Source organism: Oxyura jamaicensis, chromosome 2, assembly GCF_011077185.1.
Source record: "Oxyura jamaicensis isolate SHBP4307 breed ruddy duck chromosome 2, BPBGC_Ojam_1.0, whole genome shotgun sequence".
Lineage (NCBI taxonomy): Eukaryota > Metazoa > Chordata > Aves > Anseriformes > Anatidae > Oxyura > Oxyura jamaicensis.
Window position 1 is genome coordinate 42,890,619 of NC_048894.1, and position 23,318 is coordinate 42,913,936.

A 23,318-nucleotide genomic window follows, 5' to 3' on the forward strand; every position below is an offset into this window, starting at 1 on the left:
CATGAATGAAATAAATTCATGTCTTTGTAAGTGTAGCATGGCTGCTGCTAATGAATGCCACTAACCTGTGCTAGCTGGAAATGTCAGTGCTAGAAAGACACTTCCTCTTCCTTGAAACCCGGTGAGAGATGGTAGGATTGAGTTACTTGTTCTACACTGACCAATGAACCTTGCAAACAGAGGAAGCACATCCTGGTTCAGGATTCAGGCCTTCTTCCAAAAAAAGAACGTACTCTTCAGATGTCCTGTCACCTGCCTTTGAATAGCCGGTGGCTCCTGCTGATTGCCAGCTAGCTGTGTATCCAACATAAAAGTGATTGTAAGTGAAACTGGAGGGTCAGAGGCACTGCTCATTCTAATAGCAAATTCTTTCCCCCCCACCCTTTTCAGTGCTTTTCCCTTCATTTTGAGAGACTTTTCTCATGCAGCACGTAGGGGAATTAGAGGCTTACTATTACTGTAGTTAGTGGCAACTTCCCTTTAGAACGTATTAAACTTTTTCATATTGACTTATTTGGCTCACTGCACAGGACCTGAGTCAGTGACAGGGCTGTAAGCATCCACCAGTGTCGTATTGCAAACACTAGCCACTTGCTTAACTTCTGTTACAGCATCAGTTGTTTTACTCCATTCAGGTTAGACCCTGAGGGCTTCTTCCAATTAGTGACCTCCACAATGGAAAAGTAATGCAGTGCATTTACTGTGATTCAGAGGAAGAAATAGGCTAACAGAGCATGTTTTCATTGTGCAATCAAATCAGGTTCAGTTAAGTTCTGATTCCCTTTAGTCTATTTTCAGAATCAAACCATTCTCTTTCATACTATTTATTTTCCCTAAGACATACACCAGATTGAACTAGTAGGGTCACTTCTAGGGGTGTGAGGGCATCTCAGAGAGGAATATGTTCCTTTCTGTTCCCAGAGCATGTCCCTATTCAAGAATATGTCTCCATTGTCCTTTTATTCCCTATCCCTACGTACTTTACCTAACAATATGCTAGTGTATAGGTTACATCAGCTAAGAAGCTTGGAACGAGCTATCTACGGCTTTCCAACAAGGCAGCCAGTGTAAAGCCAGCAAGTGACATGCATAGGATGTTTTCAGTTACATAAATCCATGCAAAAAGTGCATGGGGGATGACAGTTCTCAGATGTGCCATACATACCTGATTGTGCCTAAAGGGTTCAAACACCTGCGCACATGCAGGTGTTTGAATCTGCTGTAGCAACACTTTCACATATATCAAAGAAAACGAATGAGTTTTGTTTTTCAGATTCACGTGCAGGCATACATTTTGTACTTGAATATTAGCAGGTGTGGATAGGCTTCCTGAGGATGACTTTATATGGATCCTACTGAAATATACTGGATCTGGCATGGTAACTAGACAATTGGGTATTCGTGTGCTTCATTGTCTATTTACTTATCACTTCAGTTCTTTGGAGAAAAACTAATGTTTTCTTGTAATTATTGGGTAAAGGGGCAGAAGAATACATCACCAGAGTAAGTGCAGGGGACTTTGGCTATTGTCTTCAGGAGTGTGAAGGTTTCATCCAAACTGTATTAAGAGCTTTAGAGAAGAACAAAGCTATAAAGTTACATTAGTTTCTTGCTCATTCAAGTCTGGCTCCATATAAAATAAGCAGACAGGGAAGTCCTGCAGGCCTATATACAAAATAACTTTGAGGTAAGAAAGTAGTGATCATTTTTATTATTTAGTGTTAGTGGAGGAAATCATGTATTGAATTAAAATTGTAGGTTACTGACAACTTCCTGTATACACAAATCTATGCTGTCATTTAATGTATGCCTTCCTTCTGCTGTCCTTTACAGATGACCCCCATAAGCCAGAGGAGAAAGATGAAATTTCCAAAGTAACAATCATAAGTCTTGTCCCCTTACTGGTGATTTCTGTTGCTGTGATTGTTATCTTTTATGCCTACCGCACTCATAAGAAGAGGAAGCTCAACAAGGCGTGGGAGAAGAATGTTAAGCCCAGGAAACATAAGGACTGCAGTGATGTTTGTGCAATTATGTTAGATGATGACCGTTCAGACATCAGCTCTACCTGTGCCAACAACATCAACCACAACACAGAATTGCTGCCCATTGAGTTGGACATTGTTGTTGGCAAAGGAAGGTTTGCTGAAGTGTATAAAGCCAAACTGAAGCAAAACACATCTGAGCAGTATGAAACTGTGGCAGTCAAGATCTTCCCCTATGAAGAGTATGCCTCCTGGAAAACTGAGAAAGACATTTTTTCAGATGTAAACCTCAAGCATGAGAACATCCTTCAGTTCTTGACAGCGGAGGAGCGTAAGACAGATCTTGGTAAACAGTATTGGTTGATCACTGCCTTCCATGCTAGAGGAAACTTGCAGGAATACCTCACACGGCACATTATCAGCTGGGAGGACCTCTGGAAACTGGGTGGATCCTTGGCCCGAGGGATTGCCCACCTTCATAGTGATCACACACCCTGTGGTCGCCCCAAAACTCCTATTGTGCACAGAGACCTAAAGAGTTCCAACATCCTGGTGAAAAATGATTTAACCTGCTGTCTCTGTGACTTTGGGTTATCCCTGAGGCTGGACCCTTCTCTCTCTGTGGATGACTTGGCCAACAGTGGGCAGGTAGGTTAAAAGTTTGAAAAGGTATGGTATATGTTGTATCAGCTGGTGTGTCAGTTCTTGGGGTGAAAAGAGGGGGTTAAAAAATATATGCTGCCATATTTACTTAAAATCACCAAAAATAAATGTGACTTTTTTGTGTGTGCAGTGCACACACACACACATGATAAGGATGTGCTTCATATTCTGAGGTTAAGCCACAGTTTTCAGGCCTTGCGGCACTATGGTTTTATGTGAGCGGACCCACTGCTGATGTACCCCAGCATATGTCAGTCAGTCCTCTCTGTCCTCAACAGGCATAGGCAGATAACTGCCATGATAGACAATCACTTTAAAAGGCCAAAAATAAACCCATTTGAGATTAGGGGACTTTCTCCACATGCAAGAAAATGTAAGAATGTCAAATAAAAATAATTGCTCTGTCATTGCTTTTTGAACTAAGTAGCGTGGATAAGGCTGATCTACTTCACAGTCATGCCACAAGGATGTTTGTGAATACTTTGAAGGTGAATTTTTTCAAGTATATCTCTAAATATTGGCTCTTCTGGTGAAAAATCCTGTAGTGTAAATTGAGGCCATTTGTTAAGCGAATTAATTCTTCATTATTTACTATTTATACATAGGTCCCATTCAAAGCCTGTCCATTTACTCTTTTACTTTGCATGGAACTAAATTTTTTGGTTTAGAGAGTTTTTAGGGACCGTTCTTTAGGCAATAGTGCTCTGTTGAGTTCATGGGAGCTTTGCTGTTTTTTATCAAATGAAGATCTTTCTCTTTGAAATTCACTTTAGTATGAGGAAACTGCCCTGATCTCATTTTGGAAGGGTTTATTAACCACAGTCAGGAGTGAATGATAACCAAGGAAGGCATATTTAAAATAATACAAACACAGCTCACAATCACATATAATTTTTCTCCAGCATGCCAGAGCTTTTTGGAGTAGGTGAAGTCATCTCATATTGACAGTGATAAGACTGGTTCCATTTGGAGTAAAGTGAAAACAGTATTTGGCAGTGTATGTCAGGGGCTCTGAAACTTAACCCCACCCACCCCGCAGAGACTGACTGCTTAAAGACAGCCCATATTTCAAGCTGATTTCTCTGGCATTGCTCACAGACACTTGGAAATAGGAGGATAGCTTTGGTACTGTCACTTCTACAGTCCGCGTTAATGCTGACTACAAAGCACAGTGCTGTCCAGAGCAAGTTACTGCTTTGAAATTGGTGCCTTTGGGCACTCATGCAGAGGACCCATGTTTTACTTTGTTTAGCTTTACTGAACCAGTGGCTGAGCTAGTGTTATTCTCTGTGGCAAGGGGTGGCATGAAGTGGCTCCATGTTAACCTCCACCTTGTTTCATCTGGGCACAGAAGCACCACCCACCCAAATTTCCCAAAATGCCAATTTTAGTGCTGTAGCTTTTGTCAAAGGGCTCTTGCACAAGAATTGGCCTGCTGGGTCATTTCTAAACTTTACCCGTTGACTCAAACCTTTTCCACGAGGAGGTCCAGTTTTTGAAGGTATATAATGGAGCTGACCCAAATTTTAATATAAGAAAACCTCTAGCTTCCTATGAAATAAATAGAAGAATTTAAGTATTTTACCATTTTTCTGGTCAGACTTACACTGTAATATTCAAGACAAGTTGTTCAGGTTACAAAGCTGTCTTCTTTCCCATCTACCCAACTACCTTCCACATGAAGCCATTAGCCATTATTGACCATACAATACCAGTGCCCTGAATGACTAACTGGAAACTATTGTTTTCTCAGTTTGTGTGGTCTTTTTAGTCCATTTGACCATCCATTATGATTAATATTTGCAGACATTCTTAATGTGAGTCCATAAATCTGGACTTTGTCCCATTGTGTTCAAAGGACTGGCAGGTGCCAGGAAGGCCAGGTGTTCCTCATCTCAGCAGCATAGGCAGCCTTATAACAGCTGATCTTCCCAATCAGATAAAGAGGGATATCCACTGCCCATCTGACTGACATACCTCAAGGCACAAAGCATCCCCAACAGCTTGAAAGAAATGTAAGGTTCTCCAGTATAAAAATTCCAAAAGTTACACAAACTATAATATACCACAGGAAGAAAAATGATCCCTCACTGGAAGTTTTGAAAGAGAAGAACAGACCAGTCTTTGCAGAGAGAAAGCATATTCACATTCCAGACAAATGATCATTTCTGAATTGCTGGAGTTTAGGGGCCTAAAATGTCTTTGAGGCCCAGGACTCATGTTTCCCAAGACACAGGAACAGTATCTTTGACCCAAAGACCTCATAATCTAAATGCAGATAAAAAGACAGAGCAGAGTGGAACAGATGATAAATTCTAAGCAGGATGGAAATGGGATTAGCTTGGTATCATTCTTCATATCATTTTAAATTTTCTCTGCATTTCCCATTGCACTTTTTAGTTACAGGGCTTGAGCCTCCATTGTGCAGCTAAGCTGTAGAATCATTTTTACTGCTGCAAAGAGAGTGTGAAATGTTGCCAAACTAAAACAGCACGTGGGACAATGTTAAGAATCTGTATTTAGACATTATTCACTCTTGTTGAAAACAGCAGGATTTGGAGCTGGGGAACTGAGGGACATAGTGTGCTGGTATCCCTTCTAACACTTTGCATGGGATCTGCCTGGGGAAGAAGTTGTGTATTGGGGAAGGGGTGGAGGTAGCAAGTGCCTCTTCTGTAGGGTTTCCATATGCTCATGTTGTGGTGGTTTTACTCGGGTGGGTGGCCGAGCTCCACCACAACCACTCTCACTCCCCCTGCTCAAAGAGGAGCAGGGAGAAAATACAATGAAAGGGGCTCAAGGGTTGAGATAAGGATGAGGAGATTGTGCAGTAACTATTGTGACGGGCAAAACAGACTCAGCATAGGGAGATAGTAAGATTTATTGCCTATTACTAACAAGCTAGAGAAGCGAGAAACAAAGGAAAGAAACCAAAAGCACCTTCACCCCCATCCACCCTCTTCCACTTCCTCCCCCCGAGCAGCATGGAGGAATGGGGGTTATGGTCAGTCTATAGTGCTTCTTTGCTGCTGCTCCTTCTCAGTCACTCTCATAGCCTGTGCTGTGGGGTCCCTCCCAAGGGATGCAGTCCTTGCTGAACTGATTTGGCGTGGGCTTCCCACAAGCAGCAGCTCTTCAAGAACTGCTCCAGATATGGGTCCATTCCATGGGGTCCATCCCTTGGGAGCACACTGCTCCAACCTGGGTCCCCCACGGGCAGCAGCTCCTGCCAGGTCACCTGCTCCTGTGTGGTCTCCTCTCCATGACCTACAGGTCCGGCCCAGAATCTGCTCTGGCAGGGGTCTTCCGTCGGGACAGGCCGCAGTCTCCATCAGTGCAGGTCCACCTGCTCCATCGTGGTCTCCTCCGTGGGCTGCAGCGTGGAACCCTGCTCCACCGTGGTACTCCATGGGCTGCAGGGGGACATCCTGCTTCACCATGGTCCTCAGGGGCCGCAGGGGACTTCTGCTCTGGCGCCTGGAACACCTCTCCCCCTTCTTCACTGACCTTGGTGCCTGAAAGGCTGTTCCTCACTCCTCTCACTCTCCCCAGCTGCTGTGTGGTGCAGTGTTTTGTTTTTTTCCCGTGTCTTAAATATGCTCTCACAGAGGTGCAAAACAACATGACTTATTGGCTTAGCTCTGGTCAGCAGTGGGGCCCTTACTGGGGCCATGGGGCAGCTTCTAGATCCTTCTCACAGAAGCCACTACTATGGCCCCCTGCTACCAAAACCTTGCCACGTAAACCCACTACACATGTTCTTTAAGGCGGGGAGATATTGCTGAACCCATTGGTGCTGAGACAAGGTTATCCCTAGTAACTGTTCAATGTGTTGGTGTTGCTCACATGCTTGGCCATAAATTAATCACAGAGCCCACATGATTAGGAATTTAACTGCGGGACAGATTACTCAGGTTTGTTGTTGTTGTTTGTTTTTCTTGTTTTGTTTGTTGTTTGTTTTGTTTTGTTTTGTTTTGTTTGCTGTCCCCTGTTTATATCAAGGCTTTAGTCCTACAAACATTTGGATATGGTGCATTACACTTCTTGCAGCACTTTTTCCCATTTGCCCTGAGGATGGGGTTAGAAAACTTGTTTCCAGAAGCATGCCAAATGGATCTCTCAGCAATTGCAGACCCAGTAACTGAAATGATCTTTTACAGTCCTGCTTACCACTGGGTTCTGGACTGATGGTTGTAGTGCAGTCTACAAATAGCCCGTTTGACTCTCAGGTCCTACTGCATCATCCACTTCTGCTGGTTCATTATTTGTGTGATTAAACAGTCTCCCATTTAAAGCTGTGTTTGCCTGATCAAAGACTTATGATTTTGGGAGTTTTCAAGACACGTGCATGTGTGTGTCTGTGTTCATGTAATTTTTTCCCTGTGAGGAATTTCTTATTTGAGAGCAATTGGTGCATGATCCAATAATTATTCCTTAAATCATTCCTTCTGATAAAAACAGACATTTTAACTTTGCCTTCTGCAATCAAGGTCATAATGCAGACCTCAGCAAAGCTGCTAAAATCATTGCTGAAAATTACTCAATATGCATAAACTTTATGGGAACAGCCTTTGAAACAAAAAAGGGACGATTTTTGGTTTCACTTCAGATGTGTGCTTCTGCATTTAGTATTTGTGTGTCTGCTTGCTTCTGCCAGGCCTGCATTTATCACTTTCATTTTAAGAGTACTGCTAAAAGAAACTGCCTGCTTTGCAATATGCAGTGTAAAAGAATACAATGTGTTTCTTGCTCATCTGAAAGACACTCGGTCAGTGGCATTTTCTTCAGGCCCAGAGGGCAGAGTTTATCTCAGTAAACAGCCAGGGTGAGAAAACTTGTCAGTGCCAAAAATCATGGGCTTAAGGAACTATAAAGGGCTGCTGGTTTTGTTTGTTTGTTTGTTTGTTTTAGTATTTTTCTTTACCAAGGGAGGTGCGAGCTGGTAGTCAAGACAATGCCAGATTCCCATGGCAGCAGAAAACATGACCTATGCCAAGTATGGCTTGAATTGTTGGATACTTGTCAAATGGCACCATTTCTGTGAAAGCTGAAGTGGCATCACAGCAGAATCCAAAGCATGAATTACAGTTTCAGCTCATGAGCTCTGCTCTATCTCTTCTCCTGCAGGTTGGCACAGCAAGGTACATGGCTCCCGAGGTTCTGGAGTCCAGGATGAACCTAGAGAACGTGGAGTCCTTCAAACAAACAGATGTGTACTCCATGGCTTTGGTCCTCTGGGAAATGACATCTCGCTGCAATGGTGTTGGAGGTAAGTGCCCTCAGTTTTCTTCTCTCTGAAAGTGTGTTTGGACAGACATGCTCTTGTGGTTGTCTGTGGGTATGGGTGATTCTATTTAGGTCTCACTGATTGTTCTAGTGTGTCTGGATACTGTAATGTAACAGGCCTTCAGTAATATAAGATGGACATGTACATGAGCAGGCTTGAAGGTCAAGCACCTGAGAGCATGAGAAAATTGGTCCCCAGTTGCTGTAAAGATAAAACCGCTGTTAGGTAGACCACCTTTAAAAATTATTAATGTCTGTTTTTCCTTAAACTATAGCATCTTGAGTAGATGTGGTGGTTTTACCGTGCTAGGCAGCTGAATACCACAACTGCTCTCTCACTCCCCCTCCTCAGATGAGGAGGGGAAGAAGTGAAGAACAACTCACAGGTTGAGTTAAGGATAATTTAATTAAAGAGAAAAAAATATATTATTAAGGAAATATTATTATTAATTAAACAATTCAACTAAAGGGAAAAAGGGGAAAGGGAAAGAGGGAGAAGGGAATAACAAAACAAAACAAGTAAAGGCTATGTGGAAGTGCAGAGGAAAGAAATTACTCTCTACTTCCCACAAATGAGCGATGCTTGACCACGTCCTTGAAGCAGGGCCTCAATGCACGTAGCTGGTGTTCAGGAGGAGGACAGGCATTCTCGCAACGAGAGCCCACTCCTCCTCTCTTCTTCCTTTTTCCACCTTTTATTGCTGAGTGTGACACCACATGGTATGGAATATCCCTTTGGTTGGTTTAGGTCAGCTGCCCTGGTGATGTTTCTTTCTCACTTTTTTGCCCACCCCCTAGGAGGGTTAGAGAGAGTCCTGATGCTGTGCCAGCACTTCTCAGCAGCAGACACAACACCGGTGTGATACCACTGCTGTTCCAGCTCCAAGTGCAGAGCGCAGCACTGTATGGGCTGCTGCAGGGAAAGTTAACATCCCAGCCAGACCCACTACAGTAGATATGGCTAGACTCAGTCTGTCTGTCCTCAACCAGAATTACTGTAAATATAAGAAGCTTTCAAATATTAATACCAAGAAGTGGTAACTGTCCCCCATTTACCCTCATGGAATGTTCATTTTGAAACCTAATGAGGGGCCAGTTAAGTGTCACATTTACTAACTGGTCATTTCAGCAAGAGCCATCATAGGGATACAAAAACCTTCCTGCTTTCCTGAGATCCCCAGCTGCCACTTATCATTTTTTGTGATGTTGCAAGAGATCATCCACATGAGAAACAAGGGATGTTCGTTGTATTAAGTGCAGTAGCAAAATGAAAATGAGTGGAATTTAATATCAGAACAGCTCCAAAAAAAGCTGCTTTACTTGTTCATATTCAGAGTTTGTTCACAGAAACAAAATCTCCATTTCTATTTTGCCTAAATATGCCCCTGAATTCCCAGTGTGCAGCACTGGTATGTGCTAGAAATCACAACAGTTGCTGTTGAGATATCTGCATTACATATTGCCATGTTTGAAGATTTTCACCTTACTTCAGGGACTAAAATAAGACTAAGTTAAATATAAAATTCTTCTGTCTGCTCATATTGTCTAGTAATCATTCTGACAAAACCTGCTGCACAGTCCAGGACTCCCACAGGCAGTCTGAGGAGTGAGGCTGTTGCAGATAACACTAATGTGGATATTATGGTAGACATGTGACTATGTTTTGATTTGTTACCCTACTTCCAAAAGTACAGAGGCTCCCTTTTCCTTGGACTTGGCACAGTTGCATCTCAAAGGGCTGCCACAGAGACAGGACAATCTGGCAGGGTAGAGCGCTACAGTATGGGGAACATAGTGTACAGGAGGGAAACCAGTGTCCCTTTGGAAGATGTACATAGCCGCTCCTTGTTTCTCTGCTCACATCCATGGGATACCACAAGACTGTCCACTGAGGTCTCTGAGGCCACTCTGCACAGCAGCTGTGCGGCTGCACCATGGTGTCTGTGTGCAGGAGGGAGGAATACCTCCATCTCAGCCTCCAGCTCCGTCTGACCAGCATTTGGTCTTTGTGGGTGGGCTGCCCTGTGGGCAACAGATTTGCCCCTATTTGCACCCTGCCAGGAAAGCTGCAAAGCGAGTATGTGTGCAAACAGCTAGCACTAGCATAAATGCATGAAAAAAACATTCTTTTCTAGTCAAATCTTTCGGGGAAAAAACATGTGGTGCCTCAAGAACTGAAACCCAGTCTGGCATGTTCCAAGGCAAACCTATCCACATTTAACTGTCGTGGTCATGTATGTTTCTAAATGCGTTGGCACAACTTCATCCTTTCATTAGCACTTTGTAAATGTGGCTGAGATTTAAAATGTGAGAAAAGGGATCTTTGCCCTGTTTCTTGAGCTGTCTGTTTCTTGCATTTAGGAACACACGTTATTAATATAAATATGAGCTGTTCACTGTGGACTCTTTTATCTTTGCTGATGCCTGAGTCCCATCCTGGTCTTATTTGCTGAGTACAGTGAAATGGAGGTTGTAGAAAGAGCAAACCTTATTGCTGCTGTTCTCAAAAGGCAACTGCCTAAAAGAGGATGTAAAGGGAGTTTCATAAGGAAGGAAAATCACCAGCATGTTTAGCTGGAAGAGAATGACCCATTATAACCTTGAGAAGAAAAGCTGAAGTCATTTTAGGAAAAAGAGAGATCTCTCTGGCCCAGCATACCCTTTGCCTTCAAGGTGGAGCTTAACCCCCATCTCTGGATTTTCCTTACTCATTTCATCCCTCAGTAATCCTCATCTCCAGAAACACACTTCTAGAATTTTGTTTCCATATTTCAGTCATCTTTCCAGGTGGCTTAACTCCTTAGCAAAACCACAGGAGTATTTGGGTAGTTCTGTAGGGGGTGGAACTTGGGTTTAGTGTCTTCAACCACAGCAGCTAAAAATAACTTCCAGGATGTACCTCCTTTAACTTGTCATTGGTGCTGAGCTGCAGCAGCATCGCGTGGTTTCTCTCATTTCCTTCTTAAATTTTCCCTTGGTTCATGCAGGCTGACTCTTTGCAACCAGCTGGTAAAATAGCCTTACAGTGATGCGTGACTGCAGCTCCCCCTCTGCTTCCCTCTCCATCTGTCACCCGTGAGGCTCCCTCCTCTCCTTGCACCCTTCCCTCTGCTCACGCAAACCCCTCTTGTCTTTCTGAACTGCTAGGCTCTGAGAGGAATGACCTCATGTATAAGCCAGGGTAGGCTGACCTGACTGGAGCCTAAAAGATGTAGATGCCATTGTCCCAGCACAGGCCTGACTGCAGTGTGGGCTCCTTCTCGGTAGAGCAGGTCCATGGGAGTTCAGAGAGCAGCCGAATGCAGAGGCGGTGGCATTAACAACCTTCAACAATTAGGGAAGGAAGCATGTGGGGGGCTAATTGCCACTCAGCCACGGAAAGGTAGGGTGACTTACTTCTTCTGCAAAGGGAGCTCTCAGGATTCGTTTGTCAATGTGCAGGTGTTGGGTGAGTGTGGGAGGCGATGGCGGCAGGCTCTTTCACTGCAGCAGCTTTGTCGAGCACAGTCTCTACAGCATGCCAGGCCTTTGCAGTTAGCAGACGTTTAAACAAAAATACCCAGCAACATAATCCATACTGTGAAGCTGCCGTAGTAAATACGCAGGTGGGGATCAGCTTTTGAGAAAGGCTGGGCTGTTCATTGTTACTTTGTTGTGCTAAATATGGAGAAGCAGAAATGGGGCACAAGGGAAAGGGAGACAGAGGCAAAGATCGAGTTTGACTGATTTTTCACTGGAGTATAATTTAAGAGGCATATTTAGAAACTCAGCAATACTGCTTTGGGGAGAACTTCAACTGCTCCACACTGCCGTTAACTTGGTATTTCATTCAGTGCAACAGCTGTGCACCAGATGCTGCACGTTGCAAGAAATATAATTTTCATCTAAACCACTTGCTTTCAGAGCGACACAGCTTTGGCGACTGCGGCAAGTGTAATTTCTCTGACAGCCTCCTAGAAAGAAAAGAAAACCATCTGCTTTGTATCGGAGCTGCAACAGGCAGGGGACTGCTGGGGGCAGCAGGGGAGGAGAGGAAAGAGAACCTCTGGATGCGCAGGGCTGGTGAAGAGGGAGAAGATAAACCCCTCAGAATATGGCAAAGTTGCTTGTGCAGCATTGTACAGACTGCAGTGTTGGCTGGCTTTGGTGTAGCAGCATAGCTTTGTTTGAAATGGCAGCCTTGCTTCACCAGAGCTGCATTTAATGCAAATAAAATCTTTAGTTAATCTTATGCTTACTTGGGAAGAGTCAGCCAGGAGTTGCAACTAAACATCCATGCACAGTGTAACCTGTGAAACACTCAGCATTCATTGTGCTGAGCATGCAGAGGTGACAGTGGCTGGCGGCAGGGAACATCTTGGTGGCCTGTGCAGTGGGGCTGTGCCTGCACGTTAAGCCCTGCGGCCTGTGCAGCTGGGGCCTGATTTAAGCTTCTCCTTCGGAGAGGAGCCCAAGTGGGGCATGCCTGCATTGCGATGGCGTGTGGTGGCGTGTAGCCCCAAGCTGGTACATCCACACAGTGCACCATCACCCCACAACAGCAGCTCATCTCCCAGAAATTCCCCATGTGTCACCGCAGTACTACATGTGGGGTATTTGGTGCTGTCCTTCAACAAGCCCAGGTAGCGGTAGATAAGATCTCCCTCCTGGGTTCTGCTGCTTTCCCACCTGAGGATCCAGCACACGGTGACTAAGCAGCCTGTAACCACACGCTGATGACAGAGCTCACACGCCCCTAACCCTTTGGAAGGGTGGCTGTGTCTTTGATCGTGAGATGTGAAGTCACTTAAAACGTGTCTGTGCAAGGGAAACTGCACAGTGAGTTCACCCATCCCAATACATCCTCACCCTTCCCAGCTGACATTCATATCTGAAAGGAGTGGAACTGCGAAATCGAGGGAAAATGTGCAGTAAGCATTTGACAACTCCTTAAACTTGGCCATGAAATGGCTTTGGAGCCTTCCATAGTCCCTTGGTGCAACAGCTTAATAGGTTCACCGCCTAAATTTCTCTAGCATGAAGAAAGCCACGCTGCATGCACATGCAGATGCGTGTGTATGTATGTGAGCTGTCTCAGTAGCTCCATCATCAATAGATTTCTCCCCTTGTAAACTCTAAAATGAGGGGTGTTTCAAAAGGACACAAAACTCCCAAGAACAAGCTCACTGCTGTGGACTGTGCTCTGTGATTTTTGCTAGCCTTGTTTCACCTCACTCCTGCTTTAATTCCACAAATAAGCCTTCATCTGCCAGCATGAGGAGCCGTCCCACAAAAAAACAGCAAGACAGATCACATGCAGGAGTGTTGACAGGATTTGCAGGTGTGTAGTTCTGGCCCAAAGGAAGAAAATGTCACTACAATGAGTTTAGAGTAGACGATCACATGTGAGAAGCTTATTCCTCATGAGGAACCCACAGCCAAATTTTCCAAAGCATTCATCAGGCACAGCAAATAGAGATTTTCAGTAATAACTCTGAGGCTACAATCCAGTCCCAGCCTTTCTGAGAGTTATGGCCATGCCAGCATTACAGGGAAGCAGAGGTGCAGTGATTATTAGTGCAAGGTAGCTCACAACCATAAAGATTAAATGCTGGAGGTTAAAGTTGGAAGAGCCCTGCTATTATTGACTGCTAAAGGTGCTGTAGTTCAGGATACCTGAGGTATTTATGGTACTTCAACCAGCTGTCATTTTTAGCGCCTGACTGGTCAAAAAACAATCAAAAGAAACATATAAGTCATGAAAAATAGATTCGGCTGTATATAGCTGTTCATGAGCATCTAGGAACGAACATCTTAACCTACCTGAAACTGGCATCTGTTACATCTACTGTAGCACGTCAACATGATCCATGAATAACCCTAGCTATTACTGCAAAATGTGTCTGACACCTGAGATTCCCCAGCATAAGGATGATTTACTGCCAGAGGATTCAGTGGGCTTTTCTTTCTAAGGGAGAGAGAAGCAAGATAATAAATAGCAAGAAGATGCTACATGCTTTTCAAACCGGGGGAAGGCATGACCGTATTACTATAAAGTCATTACAGAGAATTGGCATCTGGCCTCAATTTCTCCTTCTTTACAAACGAACAATAACAACAACAAAAAAGCCCACAGTTTTTATATTTAGAAGAGGAATGCTTATAGCATAGGAGGAATTTCTTGTACAGGGAAAATGTATTACAAACCTATCGTTTCCCCAGGAAGGCTTTCCTTTCCCCCATGTGAACTGTCTCAGACCTCCGTGGCCTTCCGATTCAGCTCAGCAAGAGGGAACAGATCAGCAAGATCAGCACCACAGCACCAGCTTCCCTCTGTTGCACACTCAGACTCCTCTAAGGCAAGCACAGAAGAGCAAACCAGAGCCTAGCTTGCAGGGATTTCTTGAAAAAGACATATACATGCTCAAAATGGCCTGTTCACGTTAACAGTAACCTATATGGTGCTGGGAACTTTCAAAACAACTGACAGTGCCACACCATACAGGTGCCATTGTTCAACATTTCCCCTTGGTGCTCTTTTCCAGACTGTTTTGTCCCTTACACTGCGTCGTGATTGATTGTCCCAAACAGGGATCATCTTCTCTGCTATTGCAAGGAGATTTCTGAGCCTTGGCTAGTGTCCAGGACCACTACTGTAATCAAACCACACCCAAGGGAGGTGGTGTATAGATCATGCTATTTAGGGTTCCTCAGCAATCTTTACTGTTTCAATTACCTTTGGAGGTAAATGTATCTGATTTGTAATCATGGGGCTTGTGCTGCATGGAAATCCGGGTTTGACCAGCAGGATGGGGACTTCCCAGTTTATTTCTTGGGCTAAAGTCTTGCAAATTTACTTTGGCTGAATAATCTCAAACTCAGATTAATGTGGGTGAAACTGGTATGCCTTCTTGTGGAGGGCAGAAAGCAAAGCAAACTTTGGCCCTTGAGTCCAAAATAAAGTAGTTTACTTATGAGAAGATAGAGCTTGTGTTTCAGGCCTATAGACAAGCAGCAGAGAGTTGTGTGGCCAGTGGCCAGCAGCAAATGATCCAGGATAGGGAGGGAGAGCTCTGCAGGAGGCATCTGTAGGGTGATCTACTGCAAACAACACACATCATTGTTTGCAGCTGGATCTATAAATGCTGAACATTTAAAGCATGAGGTTTAATATCCCTTCCAAAATGTTTGTTATTATGAGTTGGGCTATTTTAGAAATCCCCTCTCTTTTTCTGTAGCTTGTCAAGTCTTCTCATGGCCATCACCAAGCACTGAGCAGTGCTTGACTCTAAAGTTTTGGAGAAAAGTCCACCTTTTAGTTATGTTCAATACTACTTTGTTTTTATCATGAGATATGTCAATCAGAATGACCTGACCTATGCTATCTCGATAATTAATTACTTCAATATTTTACCATACTCTTACCTTTCTCTTCAAAGTAAGCAAAGCCAAAGCTTGGTGTCCAAAGCTGGACACTTTTTCTGGGCCCTTAATCATTGTTATCACCCTTCTCAGAGTTTCTATATACTATAAAATGCCCCTGGAGAGAAGTGAACAGTGCTAGATACTGTATTTGAACTTTAGTTGCAACATTATACAGCAGTACTGTGTCTCCCATCTTGTTCATCTCTCTTCACACATCTTCTAGACACTTGCATTCTTCAGCCTGCCTAGTAGATTACACGTCAGTTTTTCTTGCCCTCAATTAATTCCTAGAAAGAAATAAGAGGCAGCAGAACAGGCCAACTTCATAAATCTTTATCTAATACTAGCAAGTCATTAGGCCTGTGAGTAAATTCTCCATCTGTTCCCAAAGAAACCACAGCATTTTCTACACTGTGTCAGCATCTACTATAATATTTCCGCTCTCAGAGATTTCTTGAGTTTCCTCCAAAGGTCCCATATGTCTGCCTCTTCCTTTCTCTCTCCAAAGAAAAGCAAAGAAAATATGCAACATGCAAACAAAAACTAGAATGGCAGCAGCCCCTTCAGGAAGCCGTGCCCCCTGCATCATGGGTCAAAACTGACTTATTTTGGGAAAGAGGCCTAAAATAAGAGCAGACCACTACTGGCTTGGTAATAAACAAGGGTAACATGGAAGCTTCCAGCACTGTTCCTTGCTGTAACTTCGTCCTTTTCAAGCAATTCTTTCCTCCCAGTAATCTGGCACATTAATATCTATTGACCTAGATTTTGCTGTATATTTCACCCGGAAAGTGTGTGGGGACCTCAGGGGACCTACGGAGCACCAAAGTAACTATTTCTTGCAAGCTTAGCTCAAGCAAAGTTCACCTTGAAGTCCCTGCGTGTTTTGGCTCAGCAGAGACTGAAAGGCTCCCAAACCCTTATAAGTGACTCTGCTGCTCTGACTGTTGTTAATATGATTATGTACTAAAGGGTTTAAATGAGAACTGTCTAGTTGGCTAGGAAAGAAAAAGGGAGGGAGGGAGGGCGGGGGCATGTGGGAGAAACACATTTGAAATATTTTTGAACATGCCAACTGGCTTTGCTTTGTTTGGAGCTGGTCAGGCAGAGCAGTGGCACTGAGCAGCTAATCAGTGCCTCCTACTCCTCCGGAGAACAGCCAGCTCCCTTCACACTTGGCACCAGCACAGCCCAGCTGAATACCCTTGTGTTTGCTTATTCTCTTGGCAGAAGTGAAAGAGTACGAGCCCCCATTCGGCTCTAAAGTGCGAGAACACCCCTGCGTGGAAAGCATGAAGGACAACGTCCTAAGAGACAGAGGGCGACCCGAGATCCCCAGCTCCTGGCTTAACCATCAGGTAAGAGCACCACATTGAAGCAGCTGGGAGCCACGCCACACATTTAGCTGCTGCCCAAAGCCTGAGCCTTAACATCCTGCTCAATGGGAGGGATCTCTCTTGAACAGATCAGAGCTCTGCCACATGGTGACACTGATGCTGCCATGGTTTAGACACCACAGTGTCATCGTGCCTGCTCCGAAAGCACTGGAATTTCTACTGCCCACCAGTGTAATCAGAAAGTGACCAAAAAAAAAAAAAAAAAAAAAAGGGAAACCTGAGACTCAACAATCATCCAGACAGCCACAGAATAATTAGGGCCTCACAGCACACTGCGTGCAGGCTCTGAAAGGTCAAAGAGAGCAACTTCACACATGCGTCCCTTCAGCAGAGAAAACAAATTTCAGTACTTTATCATGGAGAATGGTCATAGTGGAATCCCAGCTGTTGACAGGTTTAAGAAAATAGGAAATGAGTCGTCAGCAAGCCAGTTTGTTTTTATTCTGTGTAGTAGCAGTCCCTTTCCCTTGCATGTCGAGAAGCTCTCTGTCAGCTTTCCCTGTTCACGGACACCACGGTTGCACTTCCTAGGTGTGATAGTCTGGGCCTGATTTCTGAGCAGCTGAAACTGAATGGAAACAAGCCAAAGGCATGCATTTCTTAAATTCTGCTCCGAGCAGTTTTATCAGAAGAGATAAAATGAGACTCATGGCAGAGAAGTGAGGCTTGGTCATTGCATTTCTCAATGCAGTATGTTGAGTGGTCTTACAGACAAAGGGAAAGCACAGGGAGCATTTATAAAAGCCCAGGCAACCAAGACCAGCTAGCATTTCCATCAGGAGCAATATAACACTCCCTTTTTCATTCCAGTCGGGATGTTAAAATCATATTCTAACACTTACTTATGAAAGGCCATGTGAGTGGCTGTAATCAATCACTCTTCCAACCAGGAGCAACACATCTGCTGCCTGATGACTGTGGCAGAGCGCAGCCCCTTCCTGGACCCGTGGTGTCATTCCTTATGTAGGCAGCTGTAACAAGCAGGATTATTGAGGGAGGGGTGCTTTAACTGGGGAGGAGAGCTGTGTTTGAGGGACACCTGGATATCTGATGTTCGCAGTACCGAACGGCCCTAGGAATTTCCATGAGCTAGAGCTACAACCAGCTTCTAACTAACATGTTGAGCTGGGAAGAAGAGGTTGTATTAGTGCTCATCTGCATAGAAAAGAAAAGTTATTGCAGGATTATTTTTCTTGTAATTGTGGATGAGCTAATAAAAGTGATCATGAGTTAATTGCAGTTGTTTTATTTCCACAAAGGCAAAATGAAGTCTAAACTGGTAATACACATGTGGTACTTTAGAAAATCCCAATTAACAAAGTAGAAAAGATCCTGAGCCAGATCATTTGGGAGAAAAAAAATAAGTAGAAAAAAAATGCTTAAAATTAGGAACAGTGTGAGAACATTTCTGAGAATACTCAAAAGTCACGGTCTTCTGTGTGAAAAAAATAGAGCAGTGTAGAGAACTGATTAGGGAAAGAGCAGAACAACAGGAAAGTCTGTGGTCAGCAAATTGAGGACAATAAGTTTTCTCAAGAGCAAAAGGAAATCTAACTTAGTACCAATCCATTACTGCATATGAAAGAAAGATACGGCTTATGCTAACGCAAAGGCAGAAGCTGTCAGCAAACATTTCCGTTCTGCATTTGGGAAGAGTCAAGTGACACACATGTCATAAAGGTTGATGAAGGCCCCTGTAAAGCAAAAGTCACTGGCACTAAAAGCAGGCCTTGGGCAGGGTTAGATGGCGCTTGCCTGAATTTGGGGCAGAGCCACTCCTGCGGGCACAAACTGTCTGTGCCTTGGGGAGGGAGGCTCCAGGAGCGCCTTCCAGGCACAGTCAGCCAGCTGTAGGGCCAGTATCAGTGTGCTAGCACAGCCAGGGCACCTGGGCAGGGAACCACCGGGGCTTGGGGTGCTCGGGGGGCCAGTTTGTGCCACCCACGCCCCCCGGTACAGGGCATCCAGCCAACTGGGGTGCCCTGTGCTTCGCTTACACGTTTCTGGAGCACATGCAGCTGGCTCCAGCAGGGCTCATTTGAGGCTCTGAGGCAGGAAATGGATGCCTGATAACACATGCACAGGACATTTAATGAAGGTGGATTTAATTCCCTTCGCTTGAGTCCCTTCAGAGTTTCACGTTGCACTGTCTGAAATTCAGTGACGCATTGGCTTCAGCAGTGCTGTGACAGTTTACAGCAGCTGAGGATCTGCTTTGAACTCCACAGAAGTTGCTCTTACTGTAATGGCTCTTCCATATTCATTTCCTTCCACTGCAGTCGTGTTTTTGTAATGAACTCATTATTCATCGTGATAAAATTCTGGAATGGATTTACATATTACATTTTTTCCCCCTTAATGAGATTTGTTGCACTATTGATTTCAAGTTAATGTTTAATATTTAATTTAATTTACTGCTTGTAATTTCAATGCCAGCAGAAAACTAATGCTATTTGTATACAGACAATAATGTTCTGCTATTAACATTGACATCAGTCAACATCACCAATTAGGTAAATTACGCAATTAATGCACTGTTGTGAAATGTTATTTTTTTAAATAAGAAGTTTAAGATAAATCCTACTTAATGGGCTTTTAGTGTCATAACGCAAAGCACACAATTTCCTGGCAAATACCTCATGTTTACAAAACGCATTACAAAGATGCAACTGTTTTTTGTTCCTGTAAACATGTGCATCAGCATTGAAATGAAGGTTAAATAGTTACATCTGTGAGTGGCATGTGTTTAAGTGTTTGTGGGACTGCGGCCCATATTTACACATAGTTTTAGTTAGTCTGCGGAGAATTCATAAAGGCTGGTGTAGGGCCTGATATTGCTGGCAACCAGAATCTGTTCAGAAAACCCGTACAGAATTCAGGCTCACAAAGGGATGGATGGGTTGAGCAGGACATCATTATCCAGGCAGCCTGATCATATCGATTGGAACAAAAACTGTTTGATTCCCTAATGCTGTTCCAAACCATCATTTTTCTTATTATAAAGTTATCAGAATATACATCCAGGTATGACATTATCAGTGATGTGAGTTGCTGCAAGTATGGTAGTGGGGTGTTTTTTCTAAAAAAAATATATTTAAAAAAAATGCCACTGCCTCCATGCCCCCATTACAGTGACAGCAGAGCCCACAAAGCACCTTGGGGACTGGTTCTGTCACCTCCAGCAAGCACAAGTAACCCTCTGCACTTTGGAGGGGCCCTAAAGCAAACTCTCACAGATGTGGTTTGGTGGTGACTCAGACTGTCCCCATCACAGCTGCTCTCCCTGTGCTCTCTGTAGGGCATCCAGATGGTGTGTGAAACCCTGATTGAGTGCTGGGACCATGACCCCGAGGCCCGGCTGACGGCGCAGTGTGTCGCGGAGCGCTTCAGCGAGCTCAAGCACCACGACAAGCTCTCAGGAAGGAGCTGTTCAGAGGAGAAGATCCCTGAAGATGGCTCCGTGACCACCGCCAAGTAGCGCATGCCCGAGAGCTCTGAAATGGAGGGAAGTCGCTCCTAAACCTTGGCGAAGGAAGAAGTCTCGATCGGTGCCTTGACTTGCTTCCTGGAGGACTGAGGCTGTCACTACTCCCTTTAAGCTGTGGCTGTGGACAAGGAGATGTGTTCGTGGGAGTTAAAAGCCAGGGAGCAGGTGTCATACCCTAGCATTGGCTGCCGGCATCATGCCATGTCATGGGAGGAGCTATGTATGGTAGCACTTCCTCAGGAAATGAGAGTTGAGAATAGCCAATAACATTATGCACTTTATTAATGCCTGTATATAACTATGAAATTGCTATTTTTATATATATATACATATATAAATATAATGTGTGTGTATGTATGTATATATATATATATCTATAAACAGCCATGCTCTGAAGGAAAGAGTTTTAAAAATGCCTCCAGGAAATTACCTGTGCATTAGAGATCCCTCCCCATTTAGGGAAAGAGCCTGGGGAGACTGGCATATCAGGACACTAGCAATTGTGCACTAAGCACGCTGCCAAAAAGATAGGAATAATAAGCAATAAGAAGATGGCTTTTGAAGTAGATGCTGTAAGCACCCAGCTGTGGCCCAGGAGTTCGCAGTTGCAAGAGCAGTCTCACAGCAGAAAGGCGGATTTGGCTTTGCAGCTGTAACTATGCAGTCCTGTCTGCAGCACATTTCAGAAGGTTCAGGGATGTCTTTGCCCTCTCGCCTTAACCCCAAAGTCCTCACAGCATCCCACAATGGGAGTGTGAGGATGTTTTTGCCCCTCCTGTATGTGTGTTTTCATACAGAGGTCATTAGCGTTACATGTTTATTGCTTTGAATTCATGCTGCTTGCAAGCAGGTTGCAAAATATCAGCAGGATGAGATTCCCTTCCTCCCTTCCCCACCCCCAAACCACACAAAACAAGACATGGTCAGCAATAATCCTAGCAGATGTTTTATATTTGCTCTGCATTCTGAATGCAGGCAGTACTCTTTTTTTTTTTTCCCCTTTCCTTTTACCTTGATTGTGTTGTTGTAAGAACAAATACTTTTTTCCATGTACAGCATGTCTAATTGCCTGACACACCACGGTCTGACTCTGTTCCACGCTTTCTAGAAAAAAGCGAGAGACAACACCCAGTGCCTTTATTTTTGCACGAGGACCTCAGAGCTGAGGGAAAGATCCATAACATCAGATTAATGTCATATCCTGCCCTCCACACTGCTTGCATATAGAATAGCAGGGCTTCTGGTCTCCAACATGTTTAGGAAGACAGTTGGCATTACATTGGACTTATATAAATGACAGCAGTGTGTTTAATAAATGCTAACAATTTTATCTTCAGGAGTTTTGCAATGATTTTTCACTTTTTTCTTGCCCTTGGCACGTAAGTAGGCCTTGGAAACTAGAAATTCAGCCAGCACAGACCAGTCCTGTACAGGACTATATCCAGTGCAATTTATTAAACACGTTTGACAGATAAACATTGATATTTTTCTAGAAGACATTGCCAAATAAGTCACCAGGAATCATGCTCATTTAAATAGGAGTTAAAAATTATGATGAAAAATATTGTATTTCAAATGGGTTTGTTAGATTTTGTTTCATTTTAACTAAACTACTCAGAAATATTTAAACAGAGCCAGGCAAAATCTCAGCAACTACAGTGGAATTCAGAGGATGCTATGTCAAATTTTAGGGGGGAAGGGTGTTTCGTTTTTTTTTTTTTTTTTTTTTTTTTTAAAATAAAAGCAAGAAGTGAGGGAGCTGTAGGGCCGCTGCCATCTAGTGAGGCGCTGATTGTGCCTGTGCAGGCCTGAAGGGAGGGTCAATACTGACATTTCTTTCTTTTCTTTTTTTTTTTCTACTACATGTAAAGGATTTTTTTAAATTCTTTTAAGGCATATTTCACCTGTACATCATGTATGAAATAGGAATGTGAACAATATATACTCTTGTTTATCAAATGTTTCAAGCACTTAACTTGCTTTGTAAACAGTGGTGGTTTTTTATTATTTTTTGTTTTGTTTTGTATAAATCAAATGTTTATTGGAGCAAATAAAATAACACCAACTCAGGTTTGTCTTTCATCTCCAGAGCATCCACAATTAGGAGGGACCTCTTCCTAAAATGATCCCTATCCTAAAATAAATCAGGTCCATCCCCTCCCACCGGAGGCCTGAATGTCACGCCCAGCACGTCCAGTGGCCTTTGAATGTCTCTCACATTGCTGATGACACCTTCCCCCAGCAGGTCCCTGCCTTACACAGAGTAATGCCAGAGAAGAAATCCAGAGTGGCCGCCCCTGCAGTGTAAAACCTTCCCTGGTCTCAGGGGAGGGGGGAAAAGCAGATTCACAGCTCATGGTCTCCTGCTTTGTGCTCCCTCCCGAGTACAGATAAGGCCTTTGTTAAACCTCAGTCATTTTGGTGCTGGTATTAAAGTGAGCCAGAAGACAGCCCACTAAATCTGTGTCACGGGGAAGTGTGTGATTAATGTGTTTGTGCTGCACGGCTTCTGCGCTCCATGCAGAGCCCTCACCTGGACACCCCTCCCGCGGAGGACATGCACAGAACACAGGCACCACATGAACAAAGAGCGAGACACATCCCTCACCACCCCCCAGAAAACTGCCTCGGGTGTGCCTGAGGTCGAACCAAAGCCTGTGCACACATGCAGCCTGGCAGTGCTTGATTTAAGGCATCTGAGACTTTCCAGGTGTCACCCTATTTTTCAGGGTGTATGATTTGGTGCCAAAACTTCCACTACAAGTCACGCTAGGCTGAATATATCCTGTTGAACGGCCATGTGGGGCTCCCCAAGCAGGCACCCAGGTGCTGTTCGTGAGGTGGGCAGCATCGCCGAGCAGCTGAGGCTGGCAGGGTGCTCACTGCTCCTGCTCAAAACAGGCCACCTAGGTTGCTCAACAGCTTGTCAAACCTAGAGTGTCTTCTTTGATTTCACTACCTTCCTGGACACTCAGTGCTTCAAACAGAGCAACACATGTAGCTGATGTAAGGTAGGGTGCAGAGCACAGAGGCCAATTCCACTCTAAAATTGGCAACGCCAGGGCCTTCAGAAGAAGGCTCTGCCTAGGTGTGCGC

At 44.2% G+C, this 23,318-nt stretch overlaps 1 protein-coding gene across 3 annotated transcripts in view; it reads left to right on the forward strand.

The window, feature by feature from the left end:
* TGFBR2 (transforming growth factor beta receptor 2) overlaps positions 1-22,157 on the forward strand; it is a 60,542-nt gene extending 38,385 nt beyond the window's left edge. For all 3 annotated transcript variants that reach the window (XM_035316519.1, XM_035316518.1, XM_035316520.1), the window contains 4 exons: positions 1,834-2,633; positions 7,776-7,917; positions 16,569-16,696; positions 20,034-22,157. In XM_035316519.1, the coding sequence (XP_035172410.1) occupies positions 1,834-2,633; positions 7,776-7,917; positions 16,569-16,696; positions 20,034-20,213 (1,250 nt within the window). In that variant the 3' untranslated portion in view covers positions 20,214-22,157. The remainder of the gene's footprint in view (positions 1-1,833; positions 2,634-7,775; positions 7,918-16,568; positions 16,697-20,033) is intronic.
* Positions 22,158-23,318: the final 1,161 nt, after the last annotated feature.